A 23,529-nucleotide genomic window follows, 5' to 3' on the forward strand; every position below is an offset into this window, starting at 1 on the left:
GTGAATAAACCATGGGTAACAAAAGTAGAAGACGACTAAATGAAATTGAACAATGTACCTTCCAAGAATGTCTGAAAATTGTGGTAAGCCAAGATTTGGAGTAGTTTAAGAGCCAAAACAGGATCTAAAAGCTGACAAGACAAGTAAAGGAAAGGGAGAATATAAATGCAAGCTGGAGAGGAACATAAAAAGTATAAATGTTTCGACTGTGGCAAAGTAGAAAAAGATTAGCAAGGATAAATACAAGCCTATTTCATGTGAGACAGAAGAATTTATTATGGAGGATGAAATAGTCAAGAAACTAAACAGTTACTTTGCATCTGTCTGCGCTGAAGTTGACACAGAAAATCTCCCAGAAATTGTAGGCAACTAAAGGGCTTGTAGAATGAGGAGCTAAAAGCGAGAGCTAGGAGCTGAAAATTTTCCTGAATTGAAGATACAGAAAATTTAACATCAGTAGCAGGGAAATAGGTAGTTTCTATTATGAAGGATGTAATAACTGTCACTTGGAAAGTAATAGTAACATTGGGCACAGCCAAAGAGTTATGGAAGGAAATTCATGTTTGATAAATTTGGGAGCTATTTTGAAAAAGTTACTCATAGCACAGATAAAGAAGCAGCACATGAATTTTTACAAGATCCCACATAGGAATTGAGGAAATAAAACTGGAGTGCATGAAGGTGACTGTCCGATAGTGCATTTTTGACTGTCCCTATCCACCACGTTAGATTGTTGATCATCACTCGCAGGAACTTGATGCTCTTGACCATCTCCATCTTCACCTCCACACCAGTGATAGAGAGAGAAAGGGGCATATCCTCCACTCTGCTTTATGAATGGAATGACCAGCTTCTTTGTTGTCCTTACACCATGCCACTAAGCACTCAATCTCTTTCTCGTATTCTGTCTTGTCACTGTTTGAAATCTAACCTACAACGATATTATCTTATAAATGGAGTTGGGATGAAATTTGGCCACACAGTCATGCGTGAATAGGAAGTAGAGGAGGGGGTTGAGTATGCAGCCTTGCGAGGCACAGTGTTAAGGATTAGGAGGTGGTGCTGTCGCATTTTCTTGCTGGTGGCGGTCTATGGATCAGCAAGTCTAAGATCTACTTACAGGGGGGAGAACCGAGACCTAGGCCTCAGAGTTTAGAAATTAGTTTGTTAGGGCCAGGGAGATGTTGTATGCTGTAGATCTGATGCAAAGGATTAAGGCAATTTGGTAGACCAGAGATGACGTGAGCCATGACTAACCTCTCAAAGCACTTCATAATTATGGAGGTCACAGACTTGTGGCATAATTTTTCTTTGGCACTGGGAATATAGTGGTCTTCTTGAAGGAGGTGGGGACTTCAGATTGTATTAAGAAAAGCTTAAAGATACCTACGAATACTCCCACCAGCAGGTCTGCACAGGAGTAGAGTGCACAGCCGGGAACACAATCCAGGCCAGTCACCTTCCATGGGTTCACTCTCAAGGCGGCTAATCTAATGTCTGCAGTGGTGACCATCGGCACAGGTGCATCCAAGGCTGTTGTGGTAGATGACATCGTTTCAGTGACCATGTCTTCAAAGAAGCACAGGATGCATTAAGCTAGTCAGGTGGGGATTACTGTTGCCCACGATACCATTCAACTTCGCTTTGTAGCCCGTTATTTCATGTAAACCTTGTCTGAAACGACAGATGTCCATGTGGTCAGACTGGGTCTCAAGCATGGCTTAGGATTGGCTCTTGGTGCCTCGAATGGCTTTACAAAAGTTGCACCTGGATTTCCTGCATAATCAGGAGTGCTCCACTTGTCTACCTCAGACCTGGACATCAGTAGGGAGTGGATCTCCTGGTTCATCCATGGTTTCTGGTTGCGGGACATTCAGATTTACTACTTCGGCATGCAGTCTTCTACACACTTACTAATGAAGTCTGTAACAGTAGCAGCACATTTGTTTAGGCTGGCCACTTATTTTTTGAACATGGGCCAGTCCACTGACTCCAAGCAGTCCCACAGAAGCCCTTCTGTTGCCTCAAACCAACACTGCACTACTTTCTGTAATGGGCCCTCATGCTTCAATATCTGCTTGTGAGCCATGAGCAGCAACACAGCATGGTGATCTGAATTTTCAAAATGTAGATGGGGATGGAACAGTAGTTGGCCTATTGCTTATTTCACCCTTTCATATTGAGTGCTCACCAGATGCTAAATGTAGCAAGGGTGCCTTCGTTCACCACTCTCAATCCTGTGTGAAGGCCCTCTAAGTCAAATTCTTCTTCACCAGTTAAGAATACAACTGTCACAACAATCTCCACTGTGATTTTTTCATAATTTAAAAAACACTTTATTCATAAAACATCTTTATATACATACATAGTACATAAGCAATTTGATTCTGTACAGAAGCACATGAAGAAATAAACATGGAAGTTTAATTCTATCCACCAAACAAACCAAAGGCACTTCTTACTTGTGCAATGCTATATCTACATATATAATGAGAGGCATCAGAAGGGTCCAATAACTGGATGGACCCCAATTGTACTTCAGCAGAAAGACCTCAAACAGTGGTCCTTCCCCACTGCTCCATGGTTGCAGCTACCCCAAACTTTAGTAAGCCCCTCAGCATGTAGTCCTGGACTTAGGAATGTGCCTGTCTGCAACACTCAGTCGAGGTCAATTCCTTCCTCTGTAAGGCCAACGAGTTTTAGACAGACCAAAGAGCTTCTTTCATCGAGCTGATGGTCCTCCAAACGCAGTCTCAGTGTGCACCCCAGGGAACAGATCATAGAGCAGAGAACAGTGTGTCACGGAGTGGCTTGGGTCAAACCGCAAAACAAACCACTGCATCTTTCTCTAGACTTCCTTTGCATCGGCACATTCCAGTAGGAGATGTGCAACAGTCTCAAATCCTTGCAGCCGCTTCGAGGGTGGTGTGCAGTGGAGCAGTCTGACCAGGCATTCAAAAGGATCTGTGATAATGGGAACTGCAGATGCTGGAGAATCCAAGATAATGAAATGTGAGGCTGGATGAACACAGCAAGCCCAGCAGCATCTCAGGAGCACAAAAGCTGACGTTTCGGGCCTAGACCCTTCATCAGAGAGGGGGATGGGGTGAGGGTTCTGGAATAAATAGGGAGAGAGGGGGAGGCGGACCGAAGATGGAGAGAAAAGAAGATAGGTGGAGAGGAGAGTATAGGTAAGGAGGGGATAGGTCAGTCCAGGGAAGACGGACAGGTCAAGGAAGTAGGATGAGGTTAGTAGGTCGGAGATGGAGGTGCGGTTTGGGGTGGGAGGAAGGGATGGGTGAGAGGAAGAACAGGTTAGGGAGGCAGAGACAGGTTGGACTGGTTTTGGGATGCAGTGGGTGGGGGGGGAAGAGCTGGGCTGGTTGTGTGGCGCAGTGGGGGGAGGGGACAAACTGGGCTGGTTGAGGGATGCGGTGGGGGAAGGGGAGATTTTGAAGCTGGTGAAGTCCACATTGATACCATTGGGCTGCAGGGTTCCCAAGCGGAATATGAGTTGCTGTTCCTGCAACCTTCGGGTGGCATCATTGTGGCACTGCAGGAGGCCCATGATAGACATGTCATCTAAAGAATGGGAGGGGGAGTGGAAATGGTTTGCGACTGGGAGGTGCAGTTGTTTATTGCGAACCGAGCGGAGGTGTTCTGCAAAGCGGTCCCCAATGTAGACGAAGCGACACTGGGTACAGTGGATGCCACACCGGGTACAGTGGATGCAGTATACCACATTGGCAGATGTGCAGGTGAACCTCTGCTTAATGTGGAAAGTCATCTTGGGGCCTGGGATAGGGGTGAGGGAGGAGGTGTGGGGGCAGGTGTAGCATTTCCTGCGGTTGCAGGGGAAGGTGCCGGGTGTGGTGGGGTTGGAGGGCAGTGTGGAGCGAACAAGGGAGTCACGGAGAGAGTGGTCTCTCCGGAAAGCAGACAGGGGTGGGGATGGAAAAATGTCTTGGGTGGTGGGGTCGGATTGTAGATGGCGGAAGTGTCGGAGGATGATGCGTTGTATCCGGAGGTTGGTGGGGTGGTGTGCAAGAACGAGGGGGAATCCTCTTTGGGTGGTTGTGGCGGGGGCAGGGTGTGAGGGATGTGTTGCGGGAAATGCGGGAGACACGGTCAAGGGCGTTCTCGATCACTGCGGGGGGAATGTTGCGGTCCTGGAAGAACTTGGACATCTGGGATGTGCGGGAGTGGAATGTCTTGTCGTGGGAGCAGATGCGGCGGAGGCGGAGGAGTTGGGAATAGGGGATGGAATTTTTGCAGGAGGGTGGGTGGGAGGAGGTGTATTCCAGGTAGCTGTGGGAGTCAGTGGGCTTGAAATGGACATCAGTTACAAGCTGGTTGCCTGAGATGGAGACTGAGAGATCCAGGAAGGTGAGGGATGTGCTGGAGATGGCCCAGGTGAACTGAAGGTTGGGGTGGAAGATGTTGGTGAAGTGGATGAACTGTTCGAGCTCCTCTGGGGAGCAAGAGGCGGCGCCGATATCTCTTTCCCAAAATCCACAAACCTGCCTGCCCTGGTCGACCCATCGTCTCAGCCTGCTCCTGCCCCAGCGAACTCATCTCCACCTATCTGGACTCCATTATCTCCCCTTTGGTCCAGGAACTCCCTACCTACGTCCGTGACACCACCCACGCCCTCCAACTCCTCCGGGGCTTCCAATTCCCTGGACCCCAACACCTCATTTTCACCATGGACGTCCAGTCCCTATACACCTGTATTCTGCATGCAGATGGCCTCAAGGTCCTCCGCATCTTCCTGTCCCGCAGGCCCGACCAGTCCCCCTCCTCCGCCTAGCCGAACTCGTCCTCACCCTCAACAACTTCTCTTTCGATTCCTCCTACTTCCTACAGACTAAGGGGGTGGCCATGGGCACCTGCATGGGCCCCAGCTATGCCTGCCTCTTTGTAGGTTACGTGGAATAGTCCCTCTTCCGCACCTACATAGGCCCCAAACCCCACCTCTTCCTCCGTTACATTGATGACTGTATCGGCGCCGCCTCTTGCTCCCCAGAGGAGCTCGAACAGTTCATCCACTCAACACCTTCCACCCCAACCTTCAGTTCACCTGGGCCATCTCCAGCACATCCCTCACCTTCCTGGATCCCTCAGTCTCCATCTCAGTCAACCAGCTTGTAACTGATGTGCATTTCAAGCCCACTGACTCCCACAGCTACCTGGAATACACCTCCTCCCACCCACCCTCCTGCAAAAATTCCATCCCCTATTCCCAACTCCTCCGCCTCCGCCGCATCTGCTCCCATGATGAGGCATTCCACTCCCGCACATCCCAGATGTCCAAGTTCTTCCGGGACCGCAACTTTCCCCACCGCAGTGGTCAAGAATGCCCTTGACCGCGTCTCCCGCATTTCCCGCAACACATCCCTCACACCCCGCCACAACCGCCCAAAGAGGATTCCCCTCGTTCTCACACACCACCCCACCAACCTCCGGATACAACGCATCATCCTCCGACACTTCCGCCATCTACAATCCGACTCCACCACCCAAGACATTTTTCCATCCCCACCCCTGTCTGCTTTCCGGAGAGACCACTCTCTCCGCGACTCCCTTGTTTGCTCCACACTGCCCTCCAACCCCACCACACCTGGCACCTTCCCCTGCAACCGCAGGAAATGCTACACTTGCCCCCACACCTCCTCCCTCACCCCTATCCCAGGCCCCAAGATGACTTTCCACATTAAGCAGAGGTTCACCTGCACATCTGCCAATGTGGTATACTGCATCCACTGTACCCGGTGTGGCTTCCTCTACATTGGGGAAACCAAGCGGAGGCTTGGGGACCGCTTTGCAGAACACCTCCGCTCAGTTCGCAATAAACAACTGCACCTCCCAGTCGCAAACCATTTCCACTCCCCCTCCCATTCTTTAGATGACATGTCTATCATGGGCCTCCTGCAGTGCCACAATGATGCCACCCGAAGGTTGCAGGAACAGCAACTCATATTCCGCTTGGGAACCCTGCAGCCCAATGGTATCAATGTGGACTTCACCAGCTTCAAAATCTCCCCTTCCCCCACCGCATCCCTCAACCAGCCCAGTTTGTCCCCTCCCCCCACTGCGCCACACAACCAGCCCAGCTCTTCCCCCCCACCCACTGCATCCAAAAACCAGTCCAACCTGACTCTGCCTCCCTAACCGCTTCTTCCTCTCACCCATCCCTTCCTCCCACCCCAAACCGCACCGCCATCTCCCACCTACTAACCTCATCCTACCTCCTTGACCTGTCAGTCTTCCCTGGACTGACCTATCCCCTCCTTACCTATACTCTCCTCTCCACCTATCTTCTTTTCTCTCCATCTTCAGTCCGCCTCCCCCTCTCTCCCTATTTATTCCAGAACCCTCACCCCATCCCCCTCTCCGATGAAGGGTCTAGGCCCGAAACGTCAGCTTTTGTGCTCCTGAGATGCTGCTGGGCCTGCTGTGTTCATCCAGCCTCACATTTCATTCAAAAGGATCTCACAGGTTGTGCACTTCTCATCACCAGCCAAACAATGTCTTGGTGCTGGTTGGAAAGTTATGGTAATGAGGCATTCTGCCAAATGGCTTCAACAGTCTGCTCAGGAAACAACCCAATAGGATTCACCCTCTCCTTATCCCTCAGGGTCTGGAAGATGCAATGTGCGTCCACTTTCTGATGGACTTGTGGTCAAAGGTGTTTCTCTTTGCAAATTTCTCCACGCAGGGCAAGTGATATGGAACAGTCCAACTATTTGCAGCATTCTGCAGCAACAAGGCCAGACCTATCCTTTGCAACACGGGAAGGCAGAATCTCAGTGTGTCGCGGCATTCAGTGCTTGCATACCAAGTGTTCGCTTGATGCAGCCACGCACAATGGTGACCATCGGGATAAGGGCAGTGTTGAGTATCTTCTCCAACAACACCGCGGGCTTTTGCACTGTGTCCCTGCAGACATCGCCCACCTTAAAACTCCAGATGAAATGGAAGACGGCTCTGGTGACTGATGGCCAGGTTTTTACCCGCAATGGAGGGGGAGCAGGGCTCCCAAAGGTCCAGTTTCTCCCTCACCTTGGCAAAGTGCGCCTCCCAGGACTTGGTGCACACCCCAGCCACTCGGTCATATTCCCAGCACCTTCAGGTAATCTGTCTTGATGAAGGGCATAAAGGATCACTCGACCCAGTTCCTAAAGAGCATGGCCTCTCCTGTCTTGCGTCGATTACACCGTGGCTCCTGAGGCCAATTTGAACGGGTCAAAGATGCTCACAAGTCTATGCACTTACAGCAGATCCAAGCAGAAAACAGCAACATCATCCATGTACAGGTAGGCTTTGACCTGTAGGCCTCCAGTGCCTGGAATGATCACCCTTCTCAGACTCACTTCCTCCCTAATGAACTCAGTAAAAAACTCACCAACAAACAAGGCAGGAGATAGTGGACTGCCCTACCTGACGCCAGATCTGGTCAGGAAGTTTTCTCATTCCCACCCATTAGTTGAGACTGACCTAATGCTGTTGGTGTAGTGCAGCTGGATCCAATTGCAGATTCCCTCCCCAAAGCACATTTTGGAGAGCATATCCCATACGGTCCAGGCATCCAACCCCCAAAGTCCTGCACGCAGGCGATCACATCCCTGAGGAACACCAGGCTCTCAGAGATCATTCTGCCTGGTACAGCACAGGTTTGGTTGGGGTGAATCACCGATCCCACAGCAGACCTGATCCAGTGGATGGCTACCCTGGATGGGATTTTGTAGTCTGCATTCAGCAGTGAAATTGGTTGCTAATTTCTAGTTTCCTCCCTCTCCCCCTTCCACTTGTAGATGAGACTGATGATACCTTTCCTCATCGATTCGCACATGCTTACCTGCCAGAAGCATAGTGTCATACACCTCCAACAGGTCTTGGTCAACCAAGTGCCACAGAGCTGAACAGTACTCGTTCGGTAAGCCCTTGCTTCTGAGTGTTTTATCTTTTCTCCGGACTCCAGAGGCTTGGTCAGCTCAGTCAGAGATAACAGCTGTTCTAGCCTCTCCCGCATGCTGTCATCTCAGACATTTGCGATAGAGGACAGGAACAACTGGGAGGCCACACCGTCTGTGGGCTTTATGTCACGCTGTCTGGCAGTGATGATTTGCTGATCCTCAGATGTCAGACTGAGATGATGTTACCGAGCCATCCTCTTCTTTTAGAGAGTGGTGAGCACAGCTCTCACTGTGCACCTTCCGGAAGAAGAAACACAAGCATATCTCTTCCTGCTCCATGGTGCGTATCCAGGACCAGAAAACATCTGGAGCCTCTGAGACAAAATGTGTAAGGCTTGCCTAACTCTCACCTCCTGGAGAGCCACCATAAGACCAAACCCCTATCATCTGGAGGAGTAGGGTTCTGCACACTTTTCTGGAGTTTGGGCAGTTTTCACCATTTCTCTCTTGTCTCTGAACACCATTGAGGATTAAAAAAAAACCTTGATGTTCCCCCTGACTGTTTCCATTCTCCTCAAATCCTTTCAGGAGCCACTCACATTGCTTCATGCTCCTGCAGGTCACGTCAAAATTGCCTCTGCTCAGGAAATCCTACAGACAGCAAGTATCAGAAGGCTCTCTTCATGAAAAGATCCTGATAATTCAATCCAATGCATCCACTGTAACTTCTACACACTTTATATTGATAAAACAGATACTTTGGTTTTCAGCCTCAACGATAACTGCCATACAGGTGCCATCAATTCCATGATATTCTTGGTCACAATATTATCAGGTTAAAAATCAAAAATCAAGCCATTCACAACCTGGATTCATGATTTACCCAACCAGAAATTGTCCAAAGTTCATGTGAAAACTGACCTGAAGATGCTGCTCAATCAGAAACAGAATTGCCAAGCACTCTCACAAATTGTCCTTCATTTGATCTGCCATATCCATCTTTATGCCAGAAGATAATCCATTAAAATCCTCCATACATGTCACAACCAAACTATATTAATCATATGCTCTCTTGACTGGTTTTATACACTTCACAAAGTTCAACTCATCTGAAATTTTCCTGCACAATCCCACACAATATCTTGTTTGCCCAGCCAACCCAGCTTCACTAATCTGCATTCACTGTCAATAACCCATCCCCTCTCCCATGTGCATCCCACTTATATCTTCAGCCTTGTGTTTAAATAGCTTCACAGCTCTGCCCAACTCCCTGCAACACCTCACCAATTGATGACTGGCAGACAGTCTGGACTTGTTTTTGCACTACAGGCTTAGAGGGACTGCAGGCCCTGTTCTGCTTCATTGAGCTTATTTGTCTCTATCTGAACGCCATCCATCTACCAATTTATTTTATTCTTCCTTTCCTGCTTTTGCCCTCAATTATTGCCAGAACGATGGCTACTGGATCTTTGTTCCCAATATTCATAGTTGCCAGTCTTTTACTTTCCAACTGAACTTAACAACCCTTTTGATATGCAACTCCTACCCTTGATTTAACACATCTTTTTTTAAATTTGTCTATCCAAATGTAAGCATACTCTGCCGTATCTACATTTCAAAAACTGTTACCTTTCTTGACAAGAATCTTGCAGTAATCAACACACTTCATGACCTTGCTTCCCTAAATGCAGCACCACTGCTGGGTACCAAATAAATGACAATTCAAGTCGGCCAGTTGTTAACAGACCGTAGGATAAAGGAGCGGAATTAGGCTATTCAGCCCATCATGTCTGCTCTGCCATTCAATCATGGCTGATTCTCAAACCCATGGTTTCTCAAACCCATTCTTCTGTTGCCTTCTCCACATAACCTTTGATCCCCTTACCATTCAAGAACCTATCTAGAGATAATGGGAACTACGGATGCTGGAGAATCTGAGATAACAAAGTGTGGAGTTGGATGAACACAGCAGGCCAAGCAGAAGGGGCTAGGCCCGAAACGTCAGCTTTTGTGCTCCTAAGATGCTGCTTGGCCTGCTGTGTTCATCCAACTCCACATTTTGTCATCTAAGAACCTATCTATTTCTGTCAAAGTGCACAAAATGACTTTGCTTCTACAGGGCTCAGTGGTAATGAGTTCCATTAAATCCCCTGACTGAAGAAACTCCCCCAAGCTCTAATAGGTCATCCGTTCACTCAGGTTGCGCCCTCGGGTCCTGGTCTCTCCCACAAGTGGGAAAATCTTCTCCACATCCACTCTATCTAGGCCTGTCAGTATTTTTTAAGATTCAATCAGGTCCCTTCTCATCATTCTAAACTCTATCGAGTACAGACCCAGAGTCCTCAACTGCTCCTCGCATGACAAGCCCTTCATCCCTAGGCTCTTTCTTGCAAACCACCTCTGGACTCCCTCCTTCATCAGATGCAGGGTGCAAAACTGCTCACACTTTTCCAAACACGGCCTGACCAGAACCTTATACAGCCTTAATACTATATATCACTGCAGAGATAGTAGGAACCGCTGATGCTGGAGAATCTGAGATAATAAGGTGTCGGGCTGGACAAATACAGCAGGCCAAGCAGCATCAGGGGAGAGGGAAAGCAGACGTTTCATGTCTGGACCCTCCATTTTTTTTTCCCTGAAGAGGGGTCCAGACCCAAAACGTCAGCTTTCCTGCTCCTCTGATGCTGCTTGGCCTGCTGTGTTCATCCAGCTCCACACCTTGTTATCTCAGTATATATCACTGCTCTTGTTTCCAACTCTTCTTGGAATAAATGCTAATATTGCATTTGCCTTCCAAATACCAACTGAACCTCTATATTAATCTTAAGGGAATCTTGAACCAAAATACTTTTTGCTTCAGATTTCCAAAGCCTTTCCTCATGTAGAAAATAGTCTATGCCTCTATTCTTCCTGTGAAAGTGCAAAACCTCAACTTTACAACAGTGTATTCCATCAGCCACTTCTTTGCCCATTCTCTGCAGCCTTTCAGCAGCCTCCCCACTTCCTCAACACAACTTGCCTCCCCAATTTTTGTGTCATCTGCAAAATTAACAACAATGCCCTCAGATCCTTAATCAAAGATTGTTCATGTACAATGGGAATAGTTGTGGTTCCAACAATGACCCCTGCAGAACTCCAGAAGGTGTCAGCTGCCGTCCTGAAAAAGGCCCGTTTATCCCTGCCCCTGTCTTCTCAGACAGCCAAATCTCTGCCCATGCTAGTACTTTGCCCTTAATACCATCGGCTCTTTTCTTATTTAGCAGTCTGCTATGCGGCACTTCGACAAAAGCCTTCTGGAAATCCAAATAGATCACATCCACTGGCTCTCTTCTTTTCAATAGCACTACATAAATTGAATGTTGTTGATTTCTGCAGTGTCATCACAAACCATAAACCCCCATTATCAAACATGATCAGTCTTTTACGTCCTTACCTGTTATTTTAAATCTATTCTTCAAAAAACAGCCATCGAGGTATGGCAAAATCCTGATTTAATGCAGAACTCAGTCACTTACCAATTTAAAAAGGCTATAAAATTCATGCAGTCTGTATGATGCAATGAGCTACCCATAGATTTTGGAACTACGCTTGGGAAGTCCCTGTTCAGGCCGGTAGAATGATTACCCAATTACTAGAGTGCCACTATAGTCAGGCGAATAGTGCACATTCCCATGCATATCTCGAGCACACAATGTACACACACAAAATTCTTTACAGTAGAATTCAACATTGAATCAAACAGTGATAAGCATATCATCTCTATTGTTTGAGCTGTGGATATTTTATTATGGTAATATTTAAATGCCAAAGTTTAAATTTGACTAAAATTTAAAATGAGGTCAAAGTAATCATGTTTCCAAGCTAACAACAAATACACTTGTAAAAGGACACAGTGTCCTTGTTTTGTTATTAAAGAATAAAATCCACACTGATAAAACAAGGTTGAAATGAAGAGTTGTGTTCTTTTCCTTCCAAGAGTCATGTCAATTGACAAGTTATTGTCAGCCAAATGGCAATATGACAATTTAATAAATTTGCTTAATTTGTGATCTTCCAGGGAGCAGTAAGTGGCCAAGAAACACCAAGTTGGGACATAAACTGGAAATTACTGACACGTTAGTTTAAACTTTCTGTGCAATTAGTGTTTCAAAATTAACAATGGCTCACAGAAGGAAGATACGTTTTACTTGTCAAAAATTTCCTTAAAATAGTACTGAGGTTACACAATGACTATGAAGCTGACAATGTTTTTATTTTCAAAATTTCCAACAGGGTCTCATATTAACAACTAATAACAAAGGTCATGGAATGGGAAGATTGGAGGAAAATCAGTAAAAAAAAACAGGAAGCAGAAGGCATTGAGAGATTCTCAAAGTAAAAAGTAGGGTCATGGGCTTTGTGGCTGTTGCTATCTTGATAGGATTGTGAATGAAACTTCCACATTTGTGGAAAATAACATGAAAACAACTGAACAGCATGTATGTAACAATGTTCAAAAGGATTTAACCTTGTACATCAGTAGTTCCCATAGGTCACAGTAACAGCAAGTGGACCTGGCATCGCCTTCTTAAAGCGAGTGTCCCACCAGCAGAGAGGCTCAGGCAGCATCTGTTCTCCAGAACCAATGGGCACCTCACTCAGGCCCACATCCAGCTCACAAACATACTGGCAATGCCTCCATTGCCAACACATGGCTTATCAGAACCCAACCATGTAACCTGGCATGGAGAAACAATCTGTACTCCATATCAGTAACCTCAAAACTCTCAACTTATGCTTCTGCTGTTTCCTGGTCATAATCCATGAACTGGTTGACTCAGATAAAGTGACTGTCTGGTGTTTACATAAAATAGCAATTTGTTTTTAGAAAAAAATTACAATACAACGGGTGTAATACTGGAAAATAGCTGGGGACTGTATTAATTACAGTCCTGATTAGGCAATAGGTACAAGATGGAATGTCTTTGGATTAATGCATGATGGTGAGTCTAACAGAAAATAAACAAAGAGATTCCATATTATACAAAGGAGAACTTGTGTTTTCTTGCAGATTTCTCAGAATTATCCTAAAATTTCCTAAAATTTCATTCTGCAATTAATGTCAGAGGTCAGTATGACAGCTGTTTTACACAGAGACACATGGTCCAACCAACAGAAATTAAGTAAACTGTCTTCTATTTTTGTTGTCTTGAGAGTAAGGAAGGACTTGTGGTACAAAAGTCATGTCCCTGCCTCTGAGGCATGAGGCCTGGATTCAACATACTACTCCAGCAGTGAGTCGTAACATCTATGATTGTGTTGATTGAAAATATCACGAGTAATAGTGCCCTGGCCAGAAAATCAAGAGGATTACCTATTTTCTTCAAAAGAGTAACATTAATGTCCACTTGGAAATACCTAATTAAGCAGATGGAGCCAGAATTTTTCACACTGTTGAATGGCAATGGTGATTTGACACTTCCACAATACACAATAGCATCAAACTGGACTACATTCTCAAGGTTACTGAAGTGAGTGACCCTGTGAATAACTGGTTCAGGCTGTAAAGACAAATCTGGTGATGGAATTCAGTGGAATGCTGAGAGGTCATGCAGACTGAAATCAATGGCCTTTTCTTAAAAGAAAACTCATGACTGCATGTGAAAAGCAAAGTGCTTTTGGAAAACTGTTTCAGGCATGCTCGATAATCATAATTAAAGCCCATCCAGGATGTCACTTTTTGTTCAGTTAAGTGTGCAAGATAGAAATTTCTTCTAAGTTCAGTGAGATGATGATATATAAACCAAAACCAGAGCAGATGCATGAGTGTATGAAACTTATGCAGAACTAAAGCCGCATCATGATGACTACAGGGCCATTAACTTTCAGGCACTATTAAGTAAATTGTCACAACCAATTCATATAAAACCATAATCAGTTGACAGCTGCACACAAGTGTCTATCACACCTTTCTTAATAGGGCCTCAAAACATGTACACTTATCTGCAATTCCACGATGTGACAGGTTGAGCAGAAAGCATCATCTCTACAGGGGCCTGAATTTTTGTATAAGGTCTGGGCCATACTGAATACCATTATGTTCAACACAAGTTTTGTACACACATGCATCAGGTTTGGTCTTGGCTTAGATGCCATCGCCTCACAGAACTTACATGACATTTATATTTGGCACGCCTACCTGAATGAAAAAGAGAGTGACATCAAGGACAAGGAGTGCCAAAACAAGGTCCGGGTACTAAAATTTAACAAAACAATCTCCAACTTGCACCCAAATTTGCAAATGACCCAAAGGTCAGAGAGACTGCGAATATAACTTTTCATTGTGTTGGACAGAGGCACCTACATGCTCAAATGAGTGGTTAAAGCAATCAACGCAGAGTCCAATGTTTGCTCATCTCCACTTACATAGAAACTCTAAGTAGGGGGCATATTGGTTTGCTAACGTAATAGACTGATAAAATTCAACGAAAACCCAGACAGTTTGGGAAGCTGAGATAAAAGTGCCAAAGTTACAACACAAAAATCAGGAAATTGTTAAAGAATATTAAATTCATGATAATATAAGCTAACCAGCATTATTACAAGACAAAGAGATAGCTTCAACAAATATATTGATCAGCAATCTGATTCTACGAGCACAATGTCAGAATTAGAAAGCTAATATAAACCAGATAGCCAAATGAATAGACACAACCTTGAGACTGGATTTTAAGTTCACGATGTGGTACACTGATCTGGTCATAGTATAGCACTATGTACAATTCTGGTTACATGACAGGGTGCAAAAACTCTCTTCCTATCTTCCCTGCAAAAGAAAATGCTTAGCTCTGATTTTATTAAAATATTCAAGAGCTTAAATGATCTCATGGAGCCGAATCCAAGATGTTTTGAAAATTGTATTTAAAAATTGAGTTCTGGATAAAGACCCCAACTGCATAGAAAATGACATCCAATTCAACAATTAAAATACTTAATTTAAACTATAAATATAGTTTATAAAATATCTATAAATATAGATCAATAAAAGTTCAGAAGATGTTTTAAAAAAATTTAAACCAAATTGGCGAGTGTTAAAAAGCAAAACTGCAACTAGGAATTAGAATCAAAGTCACGCAGCACAGAAACAGACCCTTCGGTCCAACCAACACATGCTGAACACAATCCAAACAAAACTAGTGCCACCAGTCTGCGCCTGACCCATATTCCTCCAAACCTTTCCTATTTGTGTATTTATCCAAACGTCTTTTAAACCTTGTAACTGTACCCACATCCATCACTTCCTCAAGAAGTTTATTCTATACCCAAACCAACATGTGAGAAAAAAAATGTGCCCCTCATGTCTTTTTTAAATCTCTCTCCTCTCACCTTAAATGTGCAGTCCCTGGTCTTGAAATCCCCCATTCTCGGGAAAAGACAATAGGGTTAGGGTGACTACCATTAACTCTATCTACACCCCTCATTATTTTATAAACTTTCATTATAGCTCAAACTTTCCATACCTGGTAAATCTCTTCTGAACCCTCTCCAGTTTAATATTAATTCTATAATGGGCGATCAGAACTAGACATGGTATTCTAGAGGAGGCCCCAACAATATCCTGTACACGCGCAACACGACATCCCATCTCCTATACTAATCTGAGAAATTACAACAACATCTGAAACATTGATAATTGATTGTTATGTGTAACCAAGTACAGTGAAAATCTTTGTTTGCCGGCAGTACAGTAAAATCACAGTAAGCAAGGCCATACAGAGCATAGGGTGAAAAAAAAACTTGGACAGAATGAGGCATACAGGATACAGCACACAGGACATGCGCAAGGCAAGATCAACATTAACATGATCAACATTATCTGAAGTTAGGGAGTCCATTCATCAGTCTAATAGTAGTAGGGAAGAAACTGTTCTTGAACCTGCTGGTGCATTTCAAGCTTCTGTATCTTGTGCCTTACAGAAGATGTTGCCAAGGTGGGGTTGTATATCAGTCCTAGCTCTGTTGCAATTAACTGGAAATTTTTACACTACTTTACCTTCTACAGATGCTGTCTGGTCTGATAATGTTTCCAGCACTTTTAGTTTTAAGCAAATTGCTGCCAGTCTTCCACCCATCTTCAACATGCATTCCGTCCACCCTCAATGCACAGTGTAAGTTATGTATGATATACCCGAAGCACTGAAAATAAAAAATCTAGGCTCCTTCAACAGCACCTTCCAAACCTACAACCTCTACCACTTAGGAGGACAAGGGTAGTACATGAATGGTGACATCAACCCTGCAAGTTTCCTTCCAAACCACTCACCATCCTAACTTGGAACGAGAACACTGTTCACCATCATTGGATCAAAATTCTAGAACTTCTTCCCCATAGCACTTCAAAAAGGTACTCACCGCCAACTTCTCCAAGTCAAACAGGGAAGGCAAAAACACTGGCCTGGCCGGTGATGCTCATCTCCTGTGACTGAATTTATTTTCTACAAGTGGTTTTCATACTTCAAAAGGCTTCCAAACAAACTATAACATATTCCTAGGTGTCAATCTGAAACTAGTTTCCAAAACCAACGTCAGCTAGTCAGCTGGAAAACAATCACGGCAGAAATTATTTAGGTATTTGCAAATAAAAGTAACATTTTGATAAGACAACATTTGTAAAACATCTGACAACGCCAGGATTGGACAGCCAGCAGTGATTTACGAAAAGGAAATCATGCTCGGCAAATCTATTGGAATTCCTCAAGGATTTAATTGATACAGTTGAAGAGGGGGAGCAAATGGTTATGGTATATGTCAATAAGATTCCACATAAGAGATTAACATGTAAAATTACATGGGAGTGGGTGCTAGTGGCTTGAGATGGATGGAAAATTGGTTGGCAAGCTGGAAATAAAGGGTGGGAACAAACAGGTCTTTTCTTGAATGACAGGCAGTGACTAGTAGGTAATCACAGAGATCAGTGCGGAGACACAGCTATTCACAATATAAATTCCCCATGACCGGGAAGTCCAGAACTAGGAGTCACAATCTAAGGATACATGACAAAACATTTAGGACTAACAGGTGGAGAAATTTCTTCACCGAGTGAGATGAGCCTGTGGAATTTGCTTCGATAAAAAGCAGTTAAGTCCAAATCCCAAAGAGTGGAGTTGAATATAGCACTTGGGTCTTAAGACATCAAAGGATGTGGGGAGGGGGGAAAGCAGAAACAGGCTGAGTTGGATGATCAGTCATGACCATAACGAGCAAGCTTGAAGAGCTGAATGGCTGACTCCTATTCTTATTTTCTAAATTTGTACATTTTTGTATTGAGTAACCTCCTAAAATAACCTCATAGAAGCCGTTTTGAAAACCTTTGCACCAAAACAGATGAAAAGTTACTATGAATTCAATTATACAATTTATTTTCCACCAATTTCAAATCTATTTGGTTTCTGAACCCTGCATGAACTGGATGATGCGTCTGTAACGTTACCATTATTTACCAAAAAGAGGCCAAAGGGCCTGTTCTGCGCTGTATTGTTCTAAGACAAAACCAAATTCTTATCTAATATTTCAGAAAACATTTGTAACTCAGAACCTTTTTACTTGTCTGTCAGTTGGGGTATGCAAATATATGAAAATAAAAACGACCACAAAAAATAAAGTCAAATTTCATAAAGCAAGATCATGAAGAAAACAAACTGATTCTGACCAGAGTTGAAATGTGAGCCTGTTGAATGAAAAGAGCTCAACTGTTTAGCTGAGAGCAACATGTTTGAAAAACACTGCAGAAGAAAGGAAACAATATGCTTGTACTACTGGAAGTCTGTTAGCTTAATTGGCTGGACAGCTGATTTATAATGCAGAGTAACACCAACAGCACAGGTTCAATTCCCACACCAAGAAAGGTCACTATAAAGGACCCACTTTCTCAACCTTGCTCCTTGCCCGAGGAGTGGTAACCTGCACGTTAAACTCACCATCAGCTGTTCGTCTCTAATGAAAGCACAGCTCTATGGTTCTCTGGGATTTTATGGTGACTTTACCTTTGTACACCAGCTCCACTTCTGCATTATACAGAAGTGATTGAAAAAACCATACAAATATACAAAACAGGAGAAGTAGATTGTTCACCCTTCAAGCCTGTTCCACCATTTAATAAAATCATGACTGATCTGTTTGTGTTTCAAATCCCCACTTTACCTTCTGTCCCAGATAATTTTGCCTAACAAGAAAGCAGCTTACAGTTTAAATTATTTAATGATCCCTCACTCAACCTCCACTGCTTTGAGTGACCGTTCCTAACTTGCATAACCCAACATGATAACTTCTTTCCTCATCTTGGTCCTAAATAAATGACCCTCAATTTCAAAATAGTGTCCCCAAGATCTGGACTGATCTCCAACAGGAAAGGTCCTTGCCACATCCACCTTGTCAAGATTATTGAGGATCTTATATACTCCCATATACATCAATCAAGTCACCTCTCAACATTCTACTCTCCTGTGGAAACAAGCACAGTCTGTTCAATCTAACCTCTTATACCATGCATCATTTTAGTAAACACCTTCTGAATCTCCAAAAAAGGAGACCAAAACTGAACACAGTATTCAAAATATGGTTTCAGAAATGCTCTCTACAGCTGAAGCACAACATCCTGACTTTTATGTTTAATGAGTCAAATTATAAAGGATAGAACTTCATTAGAATTCTTGGTTGAACGCTGCACATATAGACTAGCATTCTATGACTCATGTACTAGAACATCCAAATCCCTCTCTGCACTTGAAATTCCACTGTGCATCTGTAACATCAAAATATTTATGAACTGAGTTTTGAAAAATTGGAGGATACAGTTTATTTTTGAACTCCACTTTAATTACATCTACAACAATGAACAACATCACTGCTTCAATCCAGGAGCAAGATTTTGCACTGTGGGTGAACCAAATTCTAGAAACAGAGTTGTGGAAGTAAATAAAAATCCTCCATAAATCTTTGTTTTCCCAAAAACTTGTCTACAAAATGAGAAGTAGGTCCTGCAGCTTGCTGCTCTATTTGATTAAGTTAACTGGGACCGGGCTGGGTTTAGAAATTGAGGTCCCCAGCAACTGTAGCTTCCAACAACAATGGCCTTCAACTGATATCAGCATCCACTTTCAGCCACTACCCCTCAGGGAGGATCTGAGCAGACCTATGAACACATGGAATCTGCTAACATGTATTAAAAATCGTTTCACAACCAGTGTGCACACATTACACTTCAAATAAAATCAAAACATGCATGAAGCATAGAACTCTAGTCCTTCCATTATTTTTAAAAAGCAGGTCCCTCCAATGCTTGGTAGCTTTGTTTTAACAACCTACACAATTGTGTCTCCCGATAACTTGTCACTGACTGATTTCTACAATCTTATTGAAACCACTCACACATACACAATGACCGAGTTGCAGCCCTAAAAGATAACCCTGATTAGACACTGCTCCGTTTCAGCGGCTAGACAGTAGGAGACCATGACAGTTGCATGTCAGATTCAGACAACGCACGATGTCAGAGGTCATCTAGAATTCAATTTTAAAAAGTGAATCCCCTCAACTAGATGGCTGCATTGGAATAATTCCAGCATCGACTATCCACTATTTTATGCATACAGTAAGTTTCTTTGTTTGATACCCTCCTCTTGGGACAAAAGAAAAATAAAATTTTCCATTTTATTAGTCACCTGCTCGCATGAATTGCAGGAGAAAACACTCAATAGCTAAGCTAAAGTACAGTTTAGTGGATCAACTACTAAACAACTTAGGCATATTTTATTTTGTTCCCTTATCACAATTCTGTTACATCAGAGCCTGAGAACCAAGCAAGCACTGGGGAAAATACTGAAATTCCTACCTTCTGTAAAACCAGAATTACAATTTTGCTTTGGCATCCAGCATGCACTTTGATTTTTGCAAAATCACTGCTCAATTTATTTTAGGTGGACTGAAGAGGGAATGAGAAAAGAAAAAGATCTTCTGTCATTATTCTATCCTTACAAATGCTATCTCCAACTGACAAAGAGGAGGAGACAGGCTTAGATAATTATGTTTTATTTAATTCCCTTCAAATCCTAATCTTCTGCCTGCTGTCAAAGCAAGACTCCTCCGCAGTCAATTTTATACCTGATGTTGCGGCTCAACAGCAGGTACTGTTTGGACCTTTTGTAAACAACTCTGTCTGTTGTCAGATAAAGTACTCTGCTGTGAAAAACTTCATCTACTAACCCAGTGGGAACCCGCAGTTCTTGGCATCAATGAGTTGGCAACTTCACACAAGTCCAAAATTTATACATTTATATGACAATACCTTTCCCTACTGAATTGATAAATTAGATAAAACAACACAAAATACAAGACAAGACTATCAGGTTCACCCTAGAGTTTTGTACAGCTCACGTGTGTTCAAAGAATTGCTTTCCTCAAACTGCCACAAATTACCATCTCCTGCAAGTTGGATAACTGCCAAGTTTAGCACTTCACAACACTAACAGTGAAACCCTTGAAGCTCAGGCAGCCTCTGCGAATATATGGCTTCTTCTGATCTTTAAGGTTAGCTGCACTTTTAGATCGGCATTCACAAACAGCAATATTTGCGATAACTGATAACAGGTAGTTTTGTTTCATAGTTTGGGACCATTGCTGGAGAGACTCAACAGGTCTGGCAACACCCAGGGAGAGAAAGCAGAACTCACATTGCACAGCAGTCTGAAGAAGGATCGCTAGACCTGAAATGTTAACTCTGCTTTCTCTCCACAAATGCAGCTAGACCTGAGTTTCCTCAGCAATTTCTGTTTTTGTCCATCTGGACCTTCAATTCCTCTCGAACAAGAGGCTCTTCAAACCAAGTCTCCCCACATACATTAATTTTGCTTTTAAGCACTCACATTATTGGCTCAAGGTCTATTTAACACTAATGCATAGGTTCACAATTTAGATATTGTGAAGGTGTGCTCTCCATACTAAAAATACATCAAAACAAAAGAATATGAAACAATCCTTCCAACACTACCTCAAAAGCACACTAAATTTATTAATAGCCCATAACACTGATCTAACTGCTACCTAAAAGACCATAGCCTCCAAAGTTCTAATCACATCTACCTTCCTTTTTCAAATACATTTTAAAATGGTGCAAAAATATCAGATAATAATAATAATAATAAAAATAATAATAATAATAATATAAACAACGAGCATTTTTGAACAATATTCAGCATAAACTGCCGACAACTTTGGTCATACTGATGTAGAAGTAAGTGTTTTTGCTTGAGGTTCCACTCAAAGTACAATTACCGTGCGCCCAGTCAAAAACAAATTTGTCCGGCAAGTGTGAACAGACAATGTGATAAGATTGGCAAACAGAAGGATCAATAGTTTACATCCTTAACTAATGAAATTTAGGGACAAAATCAGTGGGGTACTGAGGAGGAACATGCACTCAAGCAAGTAATTCCAAATTTCAATGTGAAATCAAACGTAGAGAAAGACTAGAAAAGAAAGACTGATGGGATTACAAGATTAAAATTTTATTAAAATCTTCAAAATAATTTGCTACTTTGGATTTTCACCTTTAATTACTGAATTTCTGTGCACAAGACAAGGCATTGATTGACAGTCATATAGCAATGTCTTTAAACGGGTACTTACACTTAATTAGTAGAAAATTTCATGTGATGAGTTTAATGTGTAGTTAACATGCAGATGCAGCAGCTTCATGAAATTCAAGGTGGCCAAGGGAGAGGTACTGTTTCCATGATAAAACCAGAGCAATGAAATCCGTACAGCAATTTAAGGCATAAGGAATCCTCGGGCTCTCTCTTCAAGATGCTAATAACTAGATAACTAATAATGGGACATATGTTCCAATGGTGTTCTTTCGCTCCGCAAATAATACAGAATACATCTTAAGGTAGAAGTTTAGTCTACCGATTTCAGGTTTTTAGTGCCCAATTTATTTAAACTATTCCTTGTAAAGAAACGATGCATTCTCATGTGTCATTTCAATAGCAGCAGCAATGCACAAAAGTGCGCTGAAGCACAAGCAGTCTTCTAAAAACAGGTTAAATGCTGGTAACCTCTTAGCTCGTGATCAAAGTTAGAGACAAAATATAATTAGGTAGAAAACTGCATATAAACCTTCTGCAAGTGATATTATCACAACTCCATGCCCTGGCAGTTGAACAATGATAATGCTACACGTGGTTAATAGTGGATTTAGCGAAAAACACCCTCAAAAATAAAAAGATGCCTCCGATAGAAAATATTTCTATTCAATCATAAACGCCTCAATTATTTTAAACTTCCAGCTGTAAAATCAAATTAACCATGTTCCCAAGAGTCAGATGTAGATGATCATAAGACACATTTATATTAACTAATTTAGCCAGTTGACTCGAAATGATACCTCTAATAAATTTTCTTTAAAAGATTAATTAGGACTGTGACAAAAACAAACCAGAATCAACTATCTTACCTGAACATCATAGAGAGCTACGATGTTCTCATGTTGAAGCTCCTAAAAGGAAAAGCACAAAATTTGTAACTGAAATGTATTAAAACTACAGCAAAACTCATTGAACTTGAGAATATTTACTCTTCAGTGTCCTTTAATTGTACGTGAATGCAGTAAGAGCAGGTAGTGCTGCCTATAACAAATATAGGAATTTAATCTCTTAAATGTAGTTGCCCAAATTGCTTTTTATAGTTCAGAACAATAACCAAAGTGAGTTGATCAAAGGTGAGCAGTATTCAGCGGTTACTTCTACATCCATTTCTGAGGTGTTATATTGGTATAAACCATTGATCTTCAATCTTTAATTTCCATTAAGTCATTGAATATCAAAGTTGCAACAAGGCAACACACACTCAGTTACGCTAACAAAGATTAAACACCAAGCGGGTACCTGTGCAAATTAAATATCCCCATTTTCTGTGCAATTAATGTCCTATTTATTATATGTTTGCTACTGGGAAGTATTTTGGAAAGTGACAAAACAAACAATTTGAAGAACTGTCCTAAGATTTGATTTTAAATTGGGTGCCTCATAAAAGAAGCATAAGAAAAGAAAGAAAATCAAAACACAAACACGTGCTGTGCCACAGCAGGTACAAATGGGATTGGTTTTAAATCTAATGCAATTTCCAAGTGGCAGTACTGTCCAAAGAATGAAACTGCCAACATGACAATACAAATAAATAAAACATTAACGTCACTGGCATACTTGGAAAGCATATCGCATCGTCCATTATTGCCTGCCAATTTGAATCTAGTTTCAGAATCTAGGAGTCAAACTAGAACTCGAGTCAGGATCTAAAATGTAACAGCACTGCGCAGTATTGTTTCAAAGGGGCGGTCAACAACAGCTAATTAACTGAATATCGACTTTAAGTCGAGAAAACCAAAATCCAAGCACGACAGGGTATTTCTCAACTTTTATTTTATCAGGTGACAAATAAAAGGGACATAAAGTACCTTTAATATCTTGATTTCTTTCCCAAGCAGAATTTGAGATTTTGACAGATTTTTCTTGTTTATGCATTTCACGGCTACCTCCCAGTCTGATTTCTAAAAGATAAACAAGATAATTCACAAATA

General features: G+C 42.7%; 1 protein-coding gene across 4 annotated transcripts in view; it reads right to left on the reverse strand.

Moving 5' to 3' along the window:
- The window catches only part of ulk2 (unc-51 like autophagy activating kinase 2), a 109,808-nt gene that overhangs the window by 70,599 nt on the left and 15,680 nt on the right, over positions 1-23,529 (reverse strand). For all 4 annotated transcript variants that reach the window (XM_048556793.2, XM_048556794.2, XM_048556792.2 and 1 more), the window contains 2 exons: positions 23,407-23,499; positions 22,408-22,449 (listed from right to left, as the gene is read on the reverse strand). In XM_048556793.2, coding sequence (XP_048412750.1) covers positions 22,408-22,449; positions 23,407-23,499 — 135 coding nt within the window. The remainder of the gene's footprint in view (positions 1-22,407; positions 22,450-23,406; positions 23,500-23,529) is intronic.

This window comes from Stegostoma tigrinum, chromosome 27, assembly GCF_030684315.1.
Source record: "Stegostoma tigrinum isolate sSteTig4 chromosome 27, sSteTig4.hap1, whole genome shotgun sequence".
NCBI classification, from domain to species: Eukaryota; Metazoa; Chordata; class Chondrichthyes; order Orectolobiformes; family Stegostomatidae; genus Stegostoma; species Stegostoma tigrinum.